The sequence below is a fragment of the Lutjanus erythropterus genome, chromosome 4 (genome assembly GCF_056507025.1).
Source record: "Lutjanus erythropterus isolate fLutEry1 chromosome 4, fLutEry1.hap2, whole genome shotgun sequence".
NCBI classification, from domain to species: Eukaryota; Metazoa; Chordata; class Actinopteri; order Lutjaniformes; family Lutjanidae; genus Lutjanus; species Lutjanus erythropterus.
The window spans coordinates 3,774,062-3,798,981 of NC_139320.1; the positions used below are offsets into that span (position 1 = coordinate 3,774,062).

The 24,920-nt window shown below is 39.4% G+C and overlaps 1 protein-coding gene across 1 annotated transcript; it reads left to right on the plus strand.

The window, feature by feature from the left end:
- Positions 1–7,279: 7,279 nt before the first annotated feature.
- On the plus strand, positions 7,280–24,160 carry phf12b (PHD finger protein 12b). The gene is made up of 15 exons (XM_084716800.1): positions 7,280–8,010; positions 8,291–8,472; positions 10,844–10,916; positions 11,298–11,754; positions 13,172–13,292; positions 13,387–13,519; positions 13,644–13,808; positions 14,354–14,497; positions 16,188–16,887; positions 19,680–19,784; positions 19,886–20,032; positions 20,182–20,277; positions 21,362–21,444; positions 21,549–21,687; positions 22,954–24,160. Exons 1-15 carry the CDS (start codon positions 7,945–7,947, stop codon positions 23,430–23,432), a joined length of 3,090 nt encoding a protein of 1,029 aa, XP_084572926.1. The 5' UTR covers positions 7,280–7,944; the 3' UTR covers positions 23,433–24,160.
- Positions 24,161–24,920: the final 760 nt, after the last annotated feature.

Below are 24,920 nucleotides of genomic sequence, written 5' to 3' on the forward strand. Positions count from 1 at the left end.
ATACATTGACTAAAACTGTTTGCTACACAATACAAATGTCCTCTGAAAAACAGTCTTCAAAAAATGTTTTTTTTTAATGAAAAAACATAATGTGATCAGTATTATCATTATTATTATTATTATTATTATTATTATTATTATTAGTAGTAGTAGTAGTAGTAGTAGTAGTATTGTAATATGTTTTATTATATAGGAAAGTATCATTTTTTTCCCACCTACTCATTTTCAGACAATGTTACTTTTGTTTTTCATTTTTTTTTTATGTTCAGAATAAAATCAATCACTCAAAACGATACATTCACATATAATTCACACCTCATGAACAATAGTGGAAGAAGTTTTCACATCTCTTTCTTCAGTAAAAGTAACAAATATCACAGTGTGAAAATACTCCCAGTAAAAGTCCTGCAATAAAAAAATGGTACTTAGGTAAAAGTATGTAAGTATAATCAGGAAAATGTAGTTAATGTGGTAAAAGTCAAAGTACTTGTTGCAGTAAAATGTTCCCTGTGACTGTTCTCATGTATCTGCAGGATCTGACTGTTGGAGTTTTGGAGGTGGAGCTCATTTTGAACATTTTGTATCAGACTGAAAGCTAATGATCATCTACTGATTATTTTCTCTATTAATCAATTATTATTTGGTTTGTAAAAATTCTGAAAATAGTGAGAAATGCCATCACAATGAGCCACAGCCCAAAGTGACGCCTTCACAATGTTTGTTTTGTCCAACCAACAGTATAAAACCTGCATGTTATTATAGATATATTACAATTATTACAATCATCCAAAGAAAAAGCAGCAAATCTGAAGATGGAACTATGACACATTTTTACAAAATTCATGACTTAAAGCATTATCAGAATAGTAGCCAATTAATTTTCAACTCTGACTGATCAACTAATCACTTCAGCTGTTTTGTATTTGTTATTTAATTTATAATAAAACACATTTCACAAACTCTTCAAATGTTTTGTGCATAAAAAATCTTATTTGTCAAGTAAATAAAGCTGTAAAAAAAAAGCTACAATATTTTCCCCTGAGGTGTCATGAACAAGTAAAGTACAAGTACCTCAAATCTGTACAGTAGTTACATTCCACCATTGTTCATGCACACCCTCTGCGTACATTTCAAGTTGCTTTGCTGTGCTGTTATGTTTGTATTATTTTGCTGAGTAAACTGCTTTACTCACTGATGTATGTGATGATACTCCAGAAAAGTAGTTATAACACAGTGACGCATCTTTACAGAGCGTTTCCTGAAGCTCCATCTATCGTCTCTGTAAGGGCTCTCACTACAAGCTGGTTCAGTCAAAAACCTCTTGGCGTCTGAAGAAATTACTTATCCCTTGTGGTAATTGTTGCCATTCTAGTAAAATCTCTAAAACATATTTGTATTATTCTGAACACGGTGTGATGATAATGAATTAATATTTAAAGTGCTTTTATATTTTAATTAGTTACTCACTTGAGTTTATCACATTCCTCAGTCTTGGTTTTACCTGTTCCTCCCTGCACATATATTTCAGTATATGCTTTAATTATATGTGTGTAGGAGATCAAATAGAGAGACACATATTGATTTATTCACATTTGTACCCAAGAAAAATCCCTTTTAGGTCTAAAAGCACTAATTCATTGCTTTACTGACTTTTTACTTCTGTACATAGATAAATATATTTTTCTGCTTATTATCTTTTTTCTTTATATACAATTAGTTAAAGTTCTGTTTGTTTTTTCACTGAAGATTCATTGAATTCATTGATGTTAAGCTGATTTCACATATTTTGTGGCATGGATATTTATGTCTTTATTTTTATATATTGTTGAATGTTATTCAGTTATTAGTATTTGTTGCGTTTCTTCCAGAATTTCATATATTTTCACTTTGTTAATTTAATGTCACAGTTGCTCCATTTTTTAGGCAGGAATGTATATGCCCTCTATAGCATTTAATTCAGACTGACTGTGTGTGATGAAGACATAAAGTCAATACATGTAGGTTTGCCTTTGCCTGAAGAATAAATTTATAGTGTCGTGTCACCAGAGGTTCGAGTGCCTCAGTGTTTTTCTTGAGGTTGTCTGCAGAACTACCTGGATTTTGTATTTTTTTTCTTCGTATGGTGAAGAGTCATTCAGCTGCAGGCACGTACACTGGCTGCAGTACAAACAGAAGGTGACTATTAGTGGTGGAATATAAAAAAGTACATTTACTCAAGCTCTGCCATTAAGTACACATTTGAGGTACCTGTATACTGTACTGTACTGTGTACTGTAATATTTCTGTTATATGTAACTTTGTCAGGGTTCTTACGCCTTTTCTAAGGTCAATCAGCATTTTCAAGGTACATTTTCAAGCTTTTCCAGCAGCTTCTAGCTGTGGTAAATGACATTTATGTACATGTACATGTACATGTACATGCTCAAAATGTTTAAATCAGATGTTATTGTGTTATAAACAACCAAAATTGTTTCATGACAGAATTCTATAGTCCACACACTGCTATTAATGTTAGTGAGAAAGGACTTTACTATGGAACCATGGCTGTCATCTTTCTGTCTGCACTGAGGAACGCAGGGCTGCATTAAAGGATATGTTAGGTAACTTTCTCTATTTTTCTTACTGTCAACAAATCTCATGTTTGGCTCCAACCAACAATGAACTGATCTACTAAAAATTGTTATACGTGTACCCTCAGCCTGATATCTTATTCTTCTGTGCTGTAGCAGTTTAGAAATAACTCCAAAAAGTAAAACAGCAGTCACATTTTCAGTTTCTGGAAAGAAATTATGTACAAAGCAGAGGCCAAAATACTTACAAGGTACTCTCTTCTGAGGTTTCCAGGGTCTTTGTTGAGGTAAACAATTAGTGCTTTCAGGACGCAGGCTCATCTGGTTTCAGTGGCATCATTCTACAAAAGAAAAGAGGTGTTATATTATTACTGTAGTGTACAATAATTAACACTGTTCAGGATACTGATTTTTCACCTTCAACTTCAGGCCATGATTTTAAGTTCACATGTTTAAGTACCTTTTTGGCATGATGGAATGTGCTTTTATTTGAGGTACATGAATCAGAGAAATAAAACTGTTTGTTTCACATGACCACAACTGTGTGCATGATGCAAATTCCTCGCAGAAACATCCAGAAAACAGAAAAATAGTAAGAAACTAAGAAAATCCAGGCAGAGGACAGAGTCTCTGCAGATTCACACACTGCTACACACTGACAGTGGGTCAGTAGTGATGACTGAGAGGGATTATTATCACACACTGGGACAATCTTAATCTGTATGCCCTCAAGAAGCTGTCTCTTAGTATGCAACAGGAATACAGCTACATACTAATAGTACATAAAAGAAACTGAACAAACAAAAATATTAGTTCAGAAAACATTCGTTACAAAAACACATCTTGTCCAAGTCTGCCATGATATTCCTTATTTTCTATCCCGTGGCTCCTCCTTTTCTTCAGAAAACTGCCAAGAGTGATGATCAGCTGCTGCATGAACTTAGATCTGAGCGGGACAGTGGTGATGAGAGGAAACGCCACTTCCACCTACAAACAAAATGACAGCATGGAATTAACAAATGTTGCAAAATATAGGGAAGTCCTGGAGGACAATCTGTTTCAGCCTGCAAGAGAACTATGACTTAGGAAAAGATTTATTTTCCACCAAGACAACGACCTGAAGCACAGAGTGAAAACTACACAGAAATGTTTTCTTAGTGGGGGGGCTCCATGCCTTCAAATCAGGGAGACAGAAAGTGGGGGAATGACATGCAGCAAAGGGATGAGGCAGAGTCAAACCCAAGGCCGCTGCAGAGGCTCTACCAACTGAGTTACCCAGGCGCCCCAGCTGCACAGAAACGGTTCAAGAACAACAAGGTGAATGTTCTGGAGAGGCCGAGTCAAAGTCCAGACCTCAATCCAGTAGAGCCTTTGTGGCTAGACTTGAAAAGAGCCGTTCATGCCTGATCACTGTGAAACCTGACAGAGTTTGAGCAGTTTCACAAAGAAGACTGGAGTAAGAGTTTGAGGGGTGGAGCCTCTTAAATCTGCAAGTCAACTCATTGGACCAAACCATGTGAAACCAAGTCAGAGGGGGGTCAGGCTTTAGTTAGTTTTTGCCTTGTATTAGTTGTAGACACAGTCCATCTTGGTTTCCCCTTGTGTGTTATTTGGTTTGACCTGGGGCCTCATTTCTAAAACTGTGAGTAGGATTCACCTGAAAAGATGAGCTACGGATGAAACACAGGAAGTGCTTATGCAAAAAAATATTCAGATTTATGAAACTGATCATTGGCACGTCCTACGCCAGTTTTCCTTCATAAATCACAGTCAACTTAAAATATGGCGCACCTTTTGCGGACGTCATGTAACGCCCATAATTGCCTATAAATAGTCGCTCCAAAGTAACATTCATTCACACTGACTGTGTGAGGATGATCGTGGCAAACGCAGACAGAAAGCCTTAAAAGAAATGTCTCAAAGAATGAAATCAACGTTTTTGTTGCGGAGGTTGAAACAAGGAAAATATGTTACTTGGTGGACAAACTGACACTGTGGACAGAGTGGCAGCGCGTGGCGGACACTGTGAATACTGCTGCCGAGAATAATTAAAAAAAAGAAGGGGTCCGACAGAAAAGTGAAAGTCAGAAAGCGCAGAGCCACAGGCCGTGTGAGTGTGTGTATTTGTGCCGGAGGGACACCTCGCTCTTTTGATGAGAAACTGACTCTCAGGGACTCCCACCTGGGTGGAGGAGTGTTGGAGACAACGGAGGGGGCACAGTGTGCTCTGCGTAATCCTGTTTGAGATGAGAGTGAGCCAAATGCACCAACACATTTATGTACAAAAATAATCAGGGCTTTTCTTTTCTTTTCCCATAAAAAGAGTTTCCATTTCTTTTATTCGCTGTGTGTTCCAGCAGGTCAGATGTGCTGCAGCTGTGCGCCCTGCGCCTCCACTGCACCTCGGCTGTGCGTCTTTACCCTCCAGTACCGCCCGTGTCCTAATAGAAACAATGGACTTCACACATTTAAAGACGGAGACAAAACGAACTGAAGTCATAAAAAAAATAAACGGATTACAAAACACAATATATGAAATTATCCACTCATATCTGCCTCACTGCATAATTGAAAACGGCATCAGTATAAGTGTAATTTGTCTTGCTCTTCACCTTATTATTTATTAGATTACCTGTTGGAACATGCACGCATTGTTTAATGATTACAGAACAGATTACGTTTTTTCCCATCCTATATGTTTCTACTCAAATTTGTAACTTAACTTCTGAGTCTTGAATTGTGTACAATTAAATTAAATTGAGGGGAAGTAAAAAACAAAACAAAACACCGATTTAAAGCCTTTATATCACAGTTGGAATATAATTGTAATCCAAATTATTTTCAGAAGTGTCCCTAACACTTCCTGTTTCATTGACATCAAAAATAGCTCCTAACTTGTGTCAGTTGCTGTGAAAGATTCTGGAGCCTGGCTGCCATGTTGGAAGTAGCCAATCAAGTAGCTCCAGGGTGCCTCTAGGGGGTGGGCATTCACCTTCACTGCGGGTTATTTTTTTTTTATCTTTATCCAAAAGGTCAAAGGTCAACTTCACTGTGACCTCATAATCTTCAGCTCTCTATCAGTCACTGTACTCCTCTGTTAAAAGTTATTGAAAGATTTAGCTGTCGTTGAAGGACGATAGTTTTCATGCTTTGCCATAAAACAGGAAGGTGTTGTAACTTTGCACCTCTCAGTTGAATCTGCCCCAAACGTAACATGTTTGATAAGATACCCGGCCTAAACACATCTACAGGACAATATTTAGTCAGTGTGGCAAAATGGCTCCATCATCATTTCAATGAAGCAGCCCCCAGGAAATTTCGTATTACATATGTAGAAGGCAACTGCTTTTACATTTGTGGGAAATTTATTACATGTTAGGGATCATGACTTTAAAAGCTGCAGATTTGTATTACGTTTGTGGGCTGTTATTATGTTTGTGGGTGTTACATGTCATCCTAAATGGTGCATGGTCATGTTTTAATTTGAAATCCCATGATTATTCCATGATTATTCCTTCTTTTACAAAATCAAATTCAAGCTCCTTTTAAATATTTTCAATCTTAATTTTCAAGTTTTTCCAGCTGGTAAATGACATATTTACATACAAAATGATTATTTCACCTCTTCATCACATTAAATCACATCATTGTGCTGTTATCAACCAAAATGTTTTGTGTCAGAAAGTTTAATGTCAAACTGTCACTTGTCTGTAAGTAGACTTGGCTTACACATTTTGTGCATTTTACTTTGCTGAAAATGCTGATAATTGATTAATTGATGAATCATCAATAATTAATAAGATATAAAATACACATTTTTATTCTCATTTTCTTTATTTGTCTTTTTTATCATTTAATTTTAAGTTTCTTGACTCCACCAGACAAAACCATGTCAGATGAGGTACGATTAATGTCATTTCTAGACTATTGATTAATTAGCAATTAATGCATGTTTAATCAATCAAATTCTTATTGAAAATGAATCAATTAATGATTTATCATTAACTTCATATACAATCTGGCTCAGCAAATACTTGACTTATTTTATATCTAAAACTTAACTAATTCAGTCAGGCAGCAATTTATTATGAAAGTAATCTAATTACATTTTAAGCATTTTCAAGCCCTATATCCACAATGTAAGCACTTTTCCAACCTTGAAAAGATGACATTAAAATTCAAGTGTTTTCACGGATTTCCAGCACCTGCACGACCCCTGAAATTTATGCTAAAGTCTGTGTTCAGGCTGGGAGGGGGCTCAGCTTTCCTTAGATACAAGAAGGGGTAGGTGGGGGGCAGCAAGGAAAAAAGGTTGGGAACCTCTGTTCTCGGAGACCAGTCATTACAACCTTTCAAAATAAGACAATCTTCTCATTAACATCATTATTCAGTAATAAAAGCGCAGTAAGTTACAGCAGTAACTTACAGTATTACAGGTTCAGTATTACAGCTAATAGCGGAATGAGAGAATGAGGTACCAGTAACGTCCGTTAGCCATTAATACAAGCAGCAGTAACTGTTACTGACAGCAGCACTTGAAGACAGCAATAATGACTGGTAGCAGAATAACAGTGTTATATAAATTAGTATGATTTCAGAACAAAGGTATGAGCTAGATAAAATATAGCCTACACACGCATACAGCCATTCGCTCCTTGTTACAATGTATCCTCGTAATTATCTACATCGGTCGCTATGCGCATGCGCGTCCGGCGATTCGCGGTTGCGCCAACTGGTAGAGGATGTTGCTAGCAGCCAGTGTAGATGCACAGCCTTTTTCACAACAATAACACCAACCAAATTTGCATCTACACACACCTGATTTGAGGATTCTACATCCCGAACGCCGTCGGACACCGTGCATTGGACCGAGCCACGCCGAGTCCCCTTCACTATCTCCGGACTACATGTTGTGTTGACGATGGGAGCGGAGGGCTTTGCACATTTACAAGGCTCCTTTTTGCAGGAGCAGAAACAAGAATCATGGCTGGCCAGCTAGGCCGCAGATGGGTTTTGGATCCAACAGCAGCGCTCTGTCGGTAGAAAATAGTGCATGTAGGCTCGGCACCAGCACTTAAAGGGTGGTGCTAAGAAGCCAGTGTGTTAATTCCACGTTTCTCGCTCATTTTTGTTGTCTTTTTTGGGCCCACAGCAGCAGCTAGCGAGCCCGCTAGCCCCACAACCTTGACTGGTTGACGTCTTGCTCTCGTCGTTAGCTCCTTTAGCAGCTAGCGACACATAGCACCGCTTTGCAGCCATCCGCTGCTTTAAAACACTCGGAAAGGGACTTTTACTACGGGGTTTAGTCTCGTCTTTGAGTGCCTGGTGGGCATTTGTGTCGCAAATTCCGTTTGCAGCGTCTGCTCCTGGATGAATGTGGGACAAAATGGAGACCCCGACGATTGTGTACGATTTGGATACCTCTGGGGGCTTAATGGAGGTGAGTCTGATCTGCTCGGAGGCCTTGAATGAGTGAAATACTCTTTTATTGTAATGCCTTAATGTGGTTTCCATTGTATTTAATACACTTATCAGCAGCCTGCTGTCAAGCTTCTGTGTGCCTGCTAACTTGATAGTTTGTCTTGATAATGGAGGCCACAAGTTAACATTAGCGCTGAGCCTGGAGGGGGACAAAGCTGCACATATAGAGCTCTGTGGACTAACATTGAGATAGGGCAGCTGTGATATATCATACTAAACTTCTGACCAACTTTTTACAGCAAATCCAAACTCTGCTGGCTCCCCCGAAGTCTGAGGAGGTGGAGAAGAGGAGCAGGAAGTTGGTGAGAGACGTCCGGAGGAGCGGCAGGGCCACCAACCACGACACCTGCGACAGCTGCCGGGAGGGGGGAGACCTGCTGTGCTGCGACCACTGTCCTGCAGCCTTCCACCTCCAGTGCTGGTGAGTTAACAATACAGTTAACTGGACAAAAGAGTTCTGCATGCATGAGTGAAGGCAGGGGCTGCAACTCTCTGTCTGTCTTGTAGCATGTATGAGTTGTATGCTCACTGCTGACTTCTGTGTGGATTTGCTCCCCCGATGAAGTTAGGTTTTGCTGATCTTGTTCATGTGACATCTCACTTAAGTATATAAATAAAATTATGCCCCTGGAGCCTTGTTCTATGGAATCAATAGAGTGCCACAAAAAAGGAAAAAAGTCTGGAAAACAAAAAGAAAACGTGTAAATATGTAAATATAAAAATATATCTAAATAAATATATAGAGATAAACAACTGAATCTGAAAATGAATAAAAATTATTATAATTATTCTTTTGCACTTTTGTATGTCTTTGCATTGCATCTATTCGTTTACAGGTTTTATTCTTTTTTGTGGCATCCTTTTGATTCTATATTGAACGAGCTAATCTGATAGGAATAAATAGATTTTACCAGTCGTTATTGTCCAGCAAGTGTCAGATTTACAAATGCGTTGTTATTTATAACATAAACGTATATATAACCATCGCTGGCTCCTCTCATATTCACTGTATTCTCCCATACAGCTGAACCGAGGAGGGCGATAGTGAGCCCTGTGTAGCATTTTGCCATAAAGTATATTTGCCGAATTTACCAGCACAGCTTATCAGTAAAAGTAAAACGCATCTTGAAATGTTTTTCGAGCTTTTGGTAAACGCAAAGTGAAGTAAACAGTAAACTTGGGTTTACTGAATAGAGTTTGGAGAGCAAAGGCAGCTGCTGCCAATATGTCTGTGTCGAGGGAAACTTTAAGAAGCTAACCGTTATGTGTCCCCGCTCAGAAGAGAATATGTGCTGTCATGGTTGTTTGTACAGTGACCGTGAGAATATATTTTTTATACTCGTTATTGTCAATGAAAAGACACGTTAATAGACGGTTTAAGGTTGAAAGAAACGTAGCCTGCTGTGTGATAGCGGCTAGAATCCGCTTGCAGTCGGTCCTCCCCTCCTGCCGCGGCTGCTGCTGCTAAAAATGGAGTCGAGGCTGCCTCTGTTTACAATATGGCGACCTCACTGCTCTCTTTTCTATTTCACCGCCATCTTACCAGCCTTTAAAATTCAGCTTTGAGAAAAAAGACTCCATATATAACACGGGCGGAATGTTAGTGATTAGTTGAGCTGGAGCAGCGGAGGGGCAGTGTTTTTGGTGGACATTTTAATATGTTAACAAAGGTCGTCTCATTGTAGCGTTGGGCCGGTGCCGCTATGCGCGGCTCTCCGTTTAACATCTGCTGGCAGGATTCTTTTAACTTTGGGTGATTTCAGGCTGTCTACGTTTTCTCCTTATATGGTCAGACCGGTGAATGGCTTCATCTTCTCAGTTTGTAACATCTTATCTCTGCATCTTGAAAGGAACCTGCTGCATCAATGTGTATAATCACAAAGGTAGAGTTATACTGGATAACTTGCTCATCTTTGTTTGTGAATGGGAGATTTTAGGCTGTGGATGTGTTGTAGCCCGTTGTAACTCGTTCATAACGCTGCCCTCCTCGACTGGTTGTTATTGTGTCGACCAGTTGGCACATGGGCGCTTTCACTATGACAACATTTTTTAATCCATTGTCTGCCTGCGCATGTTCTACTTTGTATTATATTGTCATTTGATATGTTTATTATCTGGACAGTGTATAATCATCGTTTATATATGGTCAGTTAGAATATTTTTTGAATCTTTTCACATGGATGTTATTAATTCCCATTACAGCTGTTGCAATACAATTGTAAACAAATTTGAAATTGAGATTACTTTACACATCGTCAGGCATTTTCTTTAATGCAATGTAGCTGTATGTCCACTAGATGGAGGCAGAGGGGCTGAGTTTACTGGTTGAGTTATGACTGGTTTACCTTATATTCTTTAAAACAGTGTTTTATTGTCATTTTGAATGTGTATTTAAATATCATTTACATCACTATATGCTCTCAGCATCAGTGGAATGTTGATAGCTTGGTGGGCGATATGGTTGTAAATAGAGCTGCAAAGATTAATCAATTATTAAATTGCCAACTATTTTGATAATTGATTAGTCAGTTTGAGTTGGGGTTTTTTTTTTTGAAGAAAAGTCAAAATTCCCTGATTAATATTAAGCAAAAGAAAATTAATTTTTCACATTTATAAGATGTGTCATCTTTGTAAAATCATGAATATTCAAGTTCTTTAAATTTCGGCTTTAATGAAAAAACATAGATAACAAAATTGTGAAACATAATTTCATGACTGCATGAATGAATGTTGATAATGTTTATGAATTTGCCTGCATTAGTTATTAAGCTGGTCACTGATGATTTTTACAGCAACCCACCTCTAAGTGAAGAAATGCTTCCCCCGGGGGAGTGGATGTGTCATCGCTGCAATGTTCGAAAAAAGGTGAGCCTCAAGTCTTCTCTTCTACACATCCAATTTAGAACTGCAGCAATTAATTATTGGTTCAGTGAATTAGTATAACTATTTTAATATTTGATTAATCAATTTGAGTAATTTTTTATGGGATTAAAAGTCAAAATTCTCTGATTACATTTTCTTAAATTGTTAAATTTTCTTGTTTCTTTCCTCCAATGACTGTAAGGGTTGTGGACAAAACAAGACATGACTGCATGTTATCTTGAGCTTTTGGCAACAGGGAGCTTTTGGCAACAGGGATCACTATTTTCTGACATTTTATGGACCAAACAACTAACCAGTTAATCGAGAAAATAATATTTGTATGTTATATGGGCTGATGGGTCTGTCTTTGTTTCCTGTGGTCAGAAGCGAGAGCAAAAGTCAGAACAGACCAATGGCCTACCAGAGAGGTCTTCGTCTAAGCGTTCTGCATCCCCGGCCGTGGAGCTGGAGCTCAACGCTGGCCCGCTGCGGCTCGACGGCCTGCCCCCGGGAGCCGGAGCAGCGGGGCCCGGTCTGCGTGTGGCCCAGGTGCGCCTCTTGGACCGCAGGACCAGCAGCAGGCCGAGCAGCAGGCCAGGGACGCCCACCTCCAACACTTCATCCACGCCGACCCCCTCAGAGGAGCAGAATGACGGGGAGGAGGAGGCAGCTGAGGCCGAAGATGACATTCAGGGCGCAGAGCTGGAGGGAGCTACACTATCTGCTCCGACGCCACGCCTCCTCAAGAGACCCTTTCAGCTGCTAATAGCAGCCGCCATGGAGAGAAACCCCACGCAGTTTCAGTTGCCCAGTGAACTCACCTGTACCACTGCACTGCCAGGTCAGCCAGTCACATGATACTGTGTTTATTTCAACTAGTATTCAAACATTAAAGGGACAGTCTGGATGATTTGAAGTGTGCTTGTATGAGGTATATAGTCAGTGTATTACCTACAGTAGATAGCGGTCGATGCGCCCCCGGTTTGGAGAAGCAGCGAGAATACTGATGTAGGAAGCTGCTACTGCAGCAAAACATATTTTAGACACCTGAAAATGTTATATCAATTTAAGTGTATGCTATATTTAGAATATTTTGACTGCTTTGTCTTGCAGTCAGACAGACTTTTCTGACCTTTCAGTCTTCTAAAAGGTTAGTTTGTATTCACTGAAGTTACACAGTAGCACAAACCAACTAAGCAATTGAGGCAGTGGTTGACTACTAACTCCAGTGTACTGTGAGATAAAATGGGAAATGTATAATGAAAAGAGTCAGTTGGCTGTTGATGTTTAAAGTGATAAACTTTATTGTAAATATACTCTCATTCTCAATTTGATGCATTCTGTTTTTATATGGTGTAGATGAGGCAATTCGTGGAAAACTAAATATAAAAGCAAATTGGGTTACAAAATGTGTCCTGGAATAAACTGAGCAGTTGTTTGACTCGTGACAGCATGAGGAGATCTGGGCAGGATTGTTTCTCAAATGTTCTGTCCAGGCTTGGAGAGTAACAGATTACGGAATCTGGATACAAGTAAGGTAACTGTATTCCACTGCAGTTACAGATAAAAAGACGTAATCAGATTACACATACATTTAGTAGAAATGGGGATTATTGGTAGGATTACTTTTTTTTAAATAAAGAACAATATCCTACCATGCACAGTGCACACACATCTAACAATTCATTATCATGTCGTCTAGTGAAAATGCTTCCCTGGGTGGAAATTTCAAAATTTTTATGTCTTTAAACCAATCAATCAATGAATTGCAACAGTGAACATAAAACACTCATTAGCTGCAACGATTAATCTATTATTAATCGACTATTAGATTAGTCTGCATCTGTTTCGATAATCGATTCATCTTGTTCGTTTCTTTAATAAAAAAAAAGTCCAAATATTTTCTGGTTTCTTTACTCCTCTCTGACAATAACCTGAATATTTTTGAGTTCTGGACAAAACAAGACATTTGAGGACATCATCTTGGACTTTGATCAGTACTTTTCACTGTCTCCTAACCAAACAACTATTTGATTAATTGAGAAAATAATCACTAATTGGAGCCCTCAAAACAGTGTATTAGGCTAAACAATTTCACCATTTTTCATATTGAGGTAATCTCAAAGTAACGGAAAGTAATCAAGTTACACCCCTTTAATAGTGTGATACTTGCTTTACCTTACTGACTATATTTTTTCCACAGGTAATTAGTAACTGTATCTGAATACATTTTTGAAGTGTTTTGGTTTGGTTTGCAGGCAGCAGTAAACGGAGGAGAAAAGAGGAGCTATTAGGAAAGCCATTCAGGAGGCCTCAGCATGAACTGGATTCCAACGGTCTGGTCCCTCTGCCAGTCAAAGTCTGCTTTTCATGCAACAGGTTTGAATAACCACACTAGTGTTAAAACAGAGATGTACACACACAGCTGAAGTGTTTCATATTATACACTGGTTAACTTGTATTTCCTCTTCAGGAGTTGTAGGTTGGCTCCGCTGATCCAGTGTGACTATTGTCCCCTTCTGTTCCACATGGACTGTCTGGACCCTCCCCTCACAGCTTTACCCGCTGGAAAATGGATGTGTCCAAACCATGTGGAGCACTTAGCGGTAAGAGGCGTGCTCTTGGCTCAGACAGAGCAAAACATGATGTGTGTTTTTTTTAACGTTTGTCTCAGCTGGGCTGCTGCAGCAGAATTATGACTTTTCCATCTCACGTTTGTCTGGCGTCCAGCTGAATCAAAGGAGCCTGAGCCTGTCCAGCCGCTGTCAGCTCTTTGACCAGTTCCAGGACAGGATGTCCCAGCACGCTGTCAAGTTGGACTTCCTGCGCAGAGTCCACCGGCAGAACGCACCCAACCGGCGCACCAGCCACCAGCACAACAAGAAGAGCATCAAGGTAGACTAACTACCTCATGTTTTCTACAGGGTTTTCTCTTTGCTGACAGGACATAAATTTTGATCTGATTTATTCAGCACATATTAAAAAACATAAACAAAACAAAATGAATAATAAGCATATGAAAGTAAGATTAAAAGGTTTGTCATGAGTCTCCCCCAGTTATAAATGGGAGCAAATGCAAAATGCATCATTTTAAATTCTGACCTTTTCAGTCCTTTTCAACAGGATATGTCTCACATAGATGGGTAATATGAAAAGAAAGTAAGAAAAAAATAAAGAAGAAAAAACAATACAAAAACTAACAAAACATAAAAAAAATATCCGTCCAAAATTTTTCGAAAGGAATCTGGTGGCTTTGGAGAGAAATGAAATGATTCCATTGACATAAAATGTTAATTCTATCATAGCATCTGAAATTAAATATAAGAAATAATGCGCTTAGATATTAATCACTCATGTCACGGTACCCAAGCACAGTCATCATGTGATGCACCCTTTTCAGTGAGTTAATGTTCTTTCTAACGGTCATTGTTTGGACACAGGTGCCAGATGCCATCAAGTCCCAGTACCAGAATCCTCCTTCTACGCTGCTTCCTGCAGGGGTGCGCCAGCTGGAGCTGGTTTGTAGCGGCGTCCCCGACCATCAGCCCTCAAAACACCTCACCACAGAAGCTGAGCAGCAGGAGGTAGGCAGAATAAACGCCAGGACACAGTTTACACAGTTTTTCAAACATGTAATTTTACATCAGTCTGATAATAGTTCCCCGCAATAATGGCTTGTATCTTGTCTCCTCTGCATGAGTCACTAAAGGACCCAAACGCGCTGAAAGTGTCTGATGTTTTGAAGGACCCCTGTTGTTTTAAATGGCCTGACAGGCACCAAATGTGTCAAATGAGGACCAAAGCTGTTTTTCTGCAGTTACAGTGTCTGTTTGGAGAGAGCTAAAAGGAGTAAAAACAAACATGGACATGAGAAATAGGTGCTGATGGGGCTGCAGCACCACCTGAAACTAGGCATTATAAAACCGATCAGTTTTTTTTTTTTAAAGCGTGATGCAGACTCTCAGCAGAGAGAATGTCAAGGTGGAAAGTAGAAATTTGTCAAACTGTTGGCAGTTATACGTAAAAACCTTTGATCATGAAGCCTAATGTTTCTGCACAGTTGTGTGATTTACCAATTAATTATGAACTGCATTGCAGACCGGAGTCTCTGTTAACAGACAGACAGGTCTCATCTGTCACTGCACTGTATTATTATAAACTATAATAAAACTGTAGATGCGATGTCTCTCCGTCTTCGTCTCCTCGATGTATGTCAGTGTTCAGTTTGCTGTCTACTGTAATGTGAAACAGTCTCAAACTGTTGTCAAAATGTTGTTAATACAGTTCTTAAACAGCTTAAAAAGTCTAAAATCCAATTATCTGAATTTTATGTCTTAAAATTTCTAAAATACGATTTTGACAGGTCTTAAAAATTAAATTACAAAGTTGATGTTTCCTTATATAAAAGTGGGTTCAACTTAGGGGAAAGACTTGTCATGATCATGCTGTAACAACTATAAAACAACACCAAAATTGAACCAATAAACAATAATGCAAACTGTGGCTATAACTAGTTGAAACCCTGTAACAGCCAAGTGAAAAATGAATACAAAAACATGGATATTGCGCACAATTTAGTATGACTTTAGTATGATATTTTTTTTACCCTAGAGGACAATATTTTATTATACAAATTATTAATAGCAATATCACTAAACAAACACTTCAAATCTGACTCCTGCAGTGAACCACAGGACTATCAGCTGACATGTGTCAAATGACAGGCATCAATTATCAATGTCTGATTGTGCTCTGATTGTTACTGGCTGGTCCTTGAGTGAAGAAGTCGCACCTAATGTGGATGTCGGGCTGGTTTGTGGACTGATTACCATGAAGGTAGAGGAAGTCATTGCTTTAAAGGGATAGTTTCCCAAAAATGAAAATTCAGTCATTATCTACTCACCCTCATGCCAATTGACGGTCAGGTTTAGTCCACAAAACACTGCTGGAGTTTGGGAGATTCTGTAACACTGTTTTCCTGTGAAACTCCAGCAGTGTTTTGTGAACTAAAAAAACTAATCTTAACCTTCAATCAGCATTAGTGTGATTGAATTTTCATTCTTGGATGAACTATCCCTTTAATGTTTTTACTAAAAGATCAGTCATATAAGTTTATCCAATTGTGATATTAAACAAAACGCAGACTCTGGGAGGGTAAACAAGGTCCTCAAAATTTCTTAGATTTTCATTTGATATTATCTCCCTATGGCAGAACTGTGTTGAAGTGATGGTTGCTTCTTGTGTTGTAAGCTGTGGTTGGTCTGTGTTGAACAGTGGCTTCAGGACGTCATCGCCCTCCAGTGCAGCATCATGCGACATCTCTCCATCAAGCAGAAGGCTTCATCGACGGCATCAGTAACGTCACCAGCAGAATGGGTTTCTGAGCAGAAAGCCAGTACGAAATCACGCGTGACATCAGACGGCGTGAAAACTCAGGCCTCTATAGAAAGGACTTCTCCCCGTGACCCCTGCTCTAAACCCTGTGGTGCACCTGACGACCCGCTGGGGGCCTCTATCTCAGCAGAGCTGTCTGTTTGTAAATGCAGTACGACGCCGTGTCAGAACTGTAGGAAACCCAACGGACCTCTGGCAGCGGAGGTTCAGCCTCCCAAAGCCAACGGACCTGTAGACTGTCACAGTGCCTCGGACGCCTGCAGGCAGGCCGAGCTGCAGCACAGACTGAAGTCCGGCGCCGCCCCTCCAGACTCGACTCTGGCCTCGGGGCTGACGAACCACATAGGAACAGAAACAGTTAAAAAGGAGCCCGAGAGCACTCCAGAGGCCTGCGCCCAGAAACACTGCCCCGCCGCCCCGACGATATGGCCCCAGCAGAACCACAGGAGCCAGGCGGTGCTCCAGGAGGAGAGCATGAGCAGCGACGAGAAACCCTCCTACTCCCTCACCAGCCACACACCACCTAAAGGCAACCAGGACCACAGCCCCACCAAACTGGGGTCTTCATCACCTAGTCCAGGTACAATACACTGCTCACACACAGCTGATTGGCTGCCCAGCTTCATTTGGCTTCTTATTTAGGGCAAAAATACTGAAAATTACACATCACACACAATCACAAGTTACCTCTTTAGATTGCTTATTTGATATTCAGTCATGATGAATGGAAGCATAGGCAGTAATGAAAATAGCAGCTGTTTGGGAAGAATCAACATCCAGTAGTTAAAGGTCACATATTATGCAAAATACATTTTTCTTTTATTGTTTGCTCCCCATTTCAGAAGATGTGTGTTTCACAACAACAGCCAGATTTGCCTCCTCTTATGATGTCACAAAGGGCTTAGCACAGCCTCCAGATAGGTGACTGTCCTGCCCACTGAATACTTAGTCAATCACAGTGGGCAGTGCCACCTCCCCTGAGCAGGGAGCTGACCAATCAGAGCAGGCAGTGTGTTTCAGACAGAGGGTGAATAAAGGAGCGGCAGAAATGGGCAGTATAAGAAAAATAATGTGTTTTATCAACATTAAAGCCTCTAAACCTATTCTGTTAGAACCTCCAAACAAAAATATATAACCCAAAAATAAGCATAATCCATTTACTTTTAAGTTACATTGATTAAAATGTGCAGTTCTTCTGGTAGATATGCAGTATATAGTGCCTGTTTACCTGTGTCTCCCAAATCCAAGCAAACACGGAATCTAGAGTCAGGTGATATCTGGGAAAATGAGAGAAAAACATTTTAGTCCTAGTTTTTCGTGCTGTGTATTGGCAAGAATCTGGCAGTACAATATGTGTCACAATACAGGGGTTTTGATTCAGTAGACTGTGATATAGTAAGCTACTTTTCCCTATCTAATTTTAGGAAATCTGTCATTGTATAAAGAAAACACCACTATATACATCAGAGCAACCCATTTGGATACTTTGCTCCTGTGTCATGTTTCTGCCCATTTTTGGCAAAACAGCCTCTGTAATTAGACTGGTGATCAATACAAACATCAAAAATTGTGAGGTCTTTACAAGTTTAAATGCATAAAATAAGAAAACGACATCACTGAGGAGCTACTGGGAGCCTGAATCCTGTGGCCAGTCAGATTAACAAATCATGCTGTGTCTTTTAGGGTTGGGTGATATATTAACATTATCCAGAAGATCGTACATCAGCCCATTGATTGGTGATATCCTTGTCACTCTGTAGACCATTAATTTAGCAAAAGAAAATGACGAATATCACCCAAAAAATTGTCCAGAAAAAGCAACTGGTGATGGATTTAGCACATCGTCGATGGGTGAAATATTAGTCCAATTGCCCAACCCTAATATCTTTGTTGATCAGCGTTATTACATAGAAAAATGCTACACACAGGTTGGTGAGTGTCTGGAAGGACAGTGCCACGGTGTGGGCTATATCCTTCTAGCACAGAAACAAAATAGTAACAACATAATGGTAAATAAAACATCTAAAATGAGGCTCTTTTTTCATTGGATATGGTGTTAATGATTAATATGCTAACGAGGGCATAATTAGAAATGCTTTCTTATATTTCATATGCACTGTTGAGTTCATTAACCTTTAAATAATGTCTCTCTCTGGGAGGTCTGTGACATTTTTGGGTTTCTTTTTTATTTTAGCTGATAATGAGCGCATTATGTAAATTGTCCAACATGCATCTCTAAGTAACCAAGTTTAATTTCATCCAGTAGGGCTGCAGATGACATTTCAATCATAAGGGTTTATAATAAATTTTCAGTTGACTGTCAGGAATGACAGTGTTTTACCTTATTCTTGTTTCATGCTGAAGGGAGCAGCTGATGGAAGAAGTTGCAGTAATTATTAATGTTAGCATCTTCTCAAGGTGTTAGTGGTTTGAGTAAATTCTGTCAGAACCCTATAAGATATCTAACAAGTGTGAGGGCGAGGCCATAACACACAGAGAGACAGTTCCTTCATTATGTATGTCAGAAAATGAAACTCTGTCTGAACAGCAGTGAAGGGAAGACTTTCCACAGTACCACAGTTTAGAATTTGAAAAATGATACTCCATACCTCTTTTGATACTGTAGCAAAAAGGAAAAAAAAACTGAGGCACACAAAATAGAACACAATTTTTGAACAACCTGCACACAGTGTTTGTACACTAAAAGTGACTGAAAATTGTCTGGTTTTGTTGCAAGACAAATTTGAGGAACTGAACTGAGATCTTAAATCATTTTTTTATGTCTTTGGTACTTTCACTACAATAATTAACCCAATATTGTATCATGTATTGAAAAAATATGTATACTTTGATACATCTGACATCTAGCTCCTTAAGGGTGGGGTATAGCTTGCTTTTCTATCTATCTATCTATCTATCTATCTATCTATCTATCTATCTATCTATCTATCTATCTATATATATATGTGTGTGTATATATATATATATGTATATATATGTGTGTGTGTGTGTGTGTGTGTGTGTGTGTGTGTATGTATGTATGTATGTATGTATGTGTAAATGTATGTGTGCAATATACAATATAATATATAGAACAAAATATCAGTAAAATATATCACCCGTTCTTTTGATGTGAGACACATTATGTCCTACCAAAAAATGGTATTAATACTCTCACTCTCAGAATGAATGATATAATAAAATAATAATGAAAAAGTATGTGCATTATACTACAATATATAATAATTTAAATAGAAATATAAAAAAAAGTAGAAAAAAAATAAATATGCAACAACAGTGTAAATATGAATGAGTGTTTGCGTCCAGATCAGTATCAGTTGACCACGTTGTCTCTGCATGTCTCCTCCACAGACATAAAGGCTGGTCCTGGACTGATGGACTCACTGTTGCCCAGCACTCTGTCCTCCATCACCAACCTGTCCAGCTGCATGAAGGATGGGAAGGAAGAGGACGGAGGTCAGTGACGCACGACAATACCGAACCACTGCAGTGATGTAGAAATGTCACGTTTTCTAATGAAGCAAACAAATCTTATAATTAGCTTTCTGTGTGCGTAGGGATCGAGCTGGACAAACTGGACGGAGACATGATCAAGCTCCTGGCCTGGCAGAGGATCCAGCAGCTCTTTCCTCCAAAAGCCCCCAGCACTCCATCTCCCCTAGCAACCACTGCTGCCCCCAAAATCCCGTCACCCCGTCCTGAGAGTACGAGTTTAACTTCCCTCTGACACTGCTCTTCAAACTGTTGTTCTGTGTGTGTGTGTGTGTGTGTGTGTGTGTGTGTGTGTGTGTGTGTGTGTGTGTGTGTGTGTGTTTGCTGTTAAAATAAAGCTTAATGTGATCTCCTCCTGCAGGTCAGAAGAAGGTGCAGGCTCGAGCTGTCTTCTACCCTCTGACAGGAAAAGGAGGAGCTGTTAGCATGTGCTACAGGACGTTATACATAGGATCTGGTAAGTCATGTCGACTGTATCACAGTCATTTCAACACAGTTGTGCACAGTATGTGCCTCTGCAGAGTGATAGAGATATTACTCATAGTTTCAGTGCTGTGTGCTGATAATGCTGCTGAGGCTAATGTTAGTGCCACCCTCTGCACTGTCACCGGTGATTTCTCAGGTTCAACGTGTGTCTGACTCTCTTGACTGTGACTCACAGGAGTGTTTGTACACTTGAGATAATAATAATACAATTAGTTGGCTAATATGTTTCAATAATACATAGCTGACTAGTTTGCCTTTATAGGCTGATGCAGCGCAGGCTTGGTGAGTAAAAAGATTGCAGATTATGTAATCTGGATACAAAAAAGGTAACTGTATTCCATTACTGTTAAAAATAGCCCCAAAATAAGTTTATGGCAGTTTACTTGAAGTTTGAGTATTAACTACTTATCAAGGAACATTTAAATGGGCAGAATTACATGAATTAATAAACCTTAGAATAAACATAAAACTTATTATTAGGCTGAACAGTTCCACCATATTTAATATTAAGGTAATCCAAAAGTTATACATGACTTTGATCTTGTGATACTTGGATCAGGTTACTGACTACACTTTATAACAAGTAATTAGTAACTATGATTTTTGTGAAACCTCAAATCATGTGACCTCTTGTTGAGAAGCACTGGTTTAAAAAAAAAAGTATTTAACAACTCTTGGCTTTCTTTATAGTAGATATCAGGTTTGTATTTCTAAAAAATAAGGTATGGAAAGAATTGTTCTGCTATCTGTATCAAAACCTGAGTGGCAACAAAATGAAACATCATAGCACTGAATTTGAATTTATTGACAGTTTGCAGAGAAAGCTGCCAGACAAAGACACATAACTTAGACTGTTTTAAGTTTTGAGAGCTGAAATGGTTTTCTCTTTTTTTACTTGGACTCTTGGTGAAATCACATTTAGACCAACATAAACCTAAAACTTGCAGTAATACTGATCTGTAGAGATGTAAAATTACATTAAAAATCTTAATTTTAGTCTGAGATGAACATGCCAGAAAATTGACTGTTTGTTGTATTGAATGTGTTTTGTGAAGGTGCTGACATGGACGTGTGCCTTACAAACTACGGTCATTGTAACTACATATCGGGGAAACACGCCTGTATTTTCTACGATGAGGTATGGACCTTCACTGCTCTGTTGACTAAATGTTGGAGTACAAAGACACAGAGGTGCTGTTGTTGTTGGACCTGGTGTAAATATTTTGTCTGTGTCCTCTCCAGAATACCAAGCATTATGAGCTGCTCAACTACAGCGAGCACGGCACGACGGTGGACAACGTCCTGTACTCCTGTGACTTCTCTGAGAAAGCCTCGCCGTCTCCACCCAGCGGCCTCGTGGCCAAAGTCCAAGGGATCATCCGTGAGTACAGCTCGGTCTGACACACTGAAGGTGTTCAAACGCTCAAGTATTCAGAGTATGTGCAGTTTGGAAGGAGATCAGCGAGCCAGAGGTATTGGCTAAATGGTTGGAGACTTATAAATGAACTCTTATGCTTATCACATCTTTATGTCATCATTTTCAAACATTTATACAAAACAAAACTTTTTTTTAGGTATATTTACCAGCCATCATGTACTACCTATCTATCCAACTAAAATTTTTTTACAAGATGATGCTGATTTTAAAAAAAATGCTTAAAATATAGCAAAAAAGAGATGATGGTGTCAGTAGATTTGTGCTGAGGTGGTGGACGATATAATTCATTTATTTATATTTCTGTTTGTGGCAGCAGGTGGCAGACTGGTTAGATAAACAAGCAACCCTTGTACATTCATCCCCTCTAAGTGTAATCTGGGTTTTCAGGATGATCAGAATGCAGTACTTGATGTATTACTGTTGGGTTGCTTGACAAAATCTCTAGTTTTGAGTTTGTTTGTTACTTTTCTCAGTTGTAATTGTTCTTCGATATCATGAATTAATAGTAGCAGACTTTTTTCCTTTTCTTATGTTTTGTTTCCTGCAACAGGTTGAATTACTTCGTCTGAATTTAGGTAGAAATGATTCCTAGAAAAGATTTCTTATATAAAAGTTAAGATTTATGTACATGTAATATGTGTGTATGTCTGTGATTAGTTATGATTATTATAAAATTATGGTTGTTTTTATGTTTGTGAAGCAAGATACACTTAGTATTTACTTTGTATTCCATTTTTTTAAAAAAAAAAAAGTACTTTGGTAGATTCTACCACAAAAAGAAAGTAGTTCCTACATGAATCACAACAAGGTGTGTGGATTATTTTGAGTAACTGAGTCATGATTTCTGGGAGGGAGTTTTTTAGATGTATTTTTTGGTGCTTTGATCACTACAAGCTGAGTTCTATCTAGTTCTATTATACTGGAGAGAAGACAGACATCTCTACAGCTGATATCTCCAAAAGTCTGCAACTCAAAGCAAAGAGTCTAGATGGATAAACAGCACTACAGGCCAGGGGGAAAATGTGTTTTTCATTTTAGGGTGAACTGTCCCTTTAAAAGTGGTTATTTCCCCTACACAGTCGCGTCTTCAAAGATCAACTGTGATTGGACTATTAGCTGCTGTTCCCTCCTTTTCTAAATGATAGTGACAGTGTTGACGTGTGTCTGTATTGGCGTCTGTCTCCAACTGTCTCCCCGTGTCTCCTGCAGGTCGCAGTAAGAAGCGCGAGGATGACGAGGGTCCCAGCTCGGCGGTGGGCCTTTTGCCGGCTGGCGGCGTGATGAGCAGCCAGCCTCAGGGCGGCTCAGAGCCGTCGTGCAGCTGCAAGGCGAGCAGCTCCAGCCTGATCGGAGGCAGCGGGGCGGGCTGGGAGGGCACCGCCCTCCTCCACCACGGCAGCTACATCAAACTGGGCTGCCTCCAGTTCGTCTTCAGCATCACCGAGTTCGCCAGTAAGCAGCCCAAAGAAGAGCAGACCGCCACGCCTGCCGCCAGTTGCACCAGCGCGGCCAGCACCACTACCAGCACCACCCTGACCGCCGCCGCCGCCACCACCACCACCACAACCACACCTCCACCACCACCCAATACTGCCACAGTGAGCAGCCCGTCCAGCCAGGACGAGGCCGACGCTGAGACTGTTCCTCCCCACCAAGTGCCCGTACTGCACGCCAACTCTGTTCCATAACCCGCACAGGAAGTCCCGCCCTCCCTCCTTTTGTTTTGCACCTTCCGAGTCACAATGAAGGGAAAGCTGCACAGCTGGTTGGTCAACAGGGAAAAGTTTATTTTTTCATTTTTAATGGTTTATATCTTTGCATGAACTTGAAGTATTATTGACAATCTCTTCTGTTTTTGAATGACTGACAGTAACCTTCTGTTCACTTCAGACCGTTAGGACTTTGAGCGAACATTATTTACCTGCGCTCACCTTTTCATTTGCCAGTATATTGGTTATGTATGGTGTAACATTATTTTGTCAGTCAGCCCATTTAGCACAAACCTTTTATTTTGTAGTAATGAATTCCATACATTCTAATTTCTTTTGCTGCTTTTGCACCACAGGTAGCTATATATGTATGAAAACATACATGCTTATACACTATATGTATATATAATGTAAATATATATAATTCAGTGCCTCTCAATTGGAGAAACATTGGATTTCATGTAGATTTACCATTTTTTGGTTTTTAACTGTACAGTTCATGGAATTTGTGATACTGTGTAGAGTACCAGAAGTTTTGTGATAAAACTTGTTCTTAGTCTGTACTTTCCGCTGTAGTCCATATGTAAATACCATATTGTTTTAGCACTCATTTTAACATCTTGTGCTGCTCTGTATATAAGCACTCTTTGTCTGTACCTGCTTGTCTGTTCAAACCTGTAAATACAGAAAGATTTTCTAAGAACAAACTCCACGGATTTGTGTCCTCTGTTATTTCGTGGGTCCACTCGGGACTCTGGATTTTCATTCCTCACATTCTGCCTGTCACAGCGCTTTAAAGGGTCTCCACAATGTCTTTGGACAGAAAGCTGCTAAGAGTAAAATGTTACTCTTGTTCTTATAGATGCACAGACGTTCCTGTTGTTGGTCTGAGCTCCCAAATGAGTCTGTCAGTGAGTTGGTGACCAGCAGCAGAGTCACACTTTACTTATTTAGGAAAAGTAAGACTAGAAGTTAATAAAATGCCACCTGTACAAAATCAAGTGATGAATTTATCAGGAACATAACCAGTGATTCACATTTAAATGTGTAATTGATTCTATATTTCAATGCAGTTAAATTAAGTAACATTTTAAGAAATGTGAAAATGTAGGAAAGTAGTTTTAATCAGGAATAATAAACGGGTTCAGGACATGCAGAGCTGCTACTTTACATGACAGATTCACAGCACCGCTAACCTTGTCTTGATTTTGTCCTGGTCTTTCAAAGAATATTCAGGTAGGATCACTCTGATCCAGATACCTCAAGATGAGGATTGCAGAATCTAGATTTGCAGTCTTTGAATCAGGCTGCATCTGCTGGTCAAAGCAACATTTCATTAACACAGATGTGAAAATGTTGGGAAGAAGTGCAGATCAGTTTTCATATAATTCATATTAACTTATCTGCATTAGTACACAATACATAGGCCGGAATTACTATTGCTACTGTTTATTATTGATCAAAAGA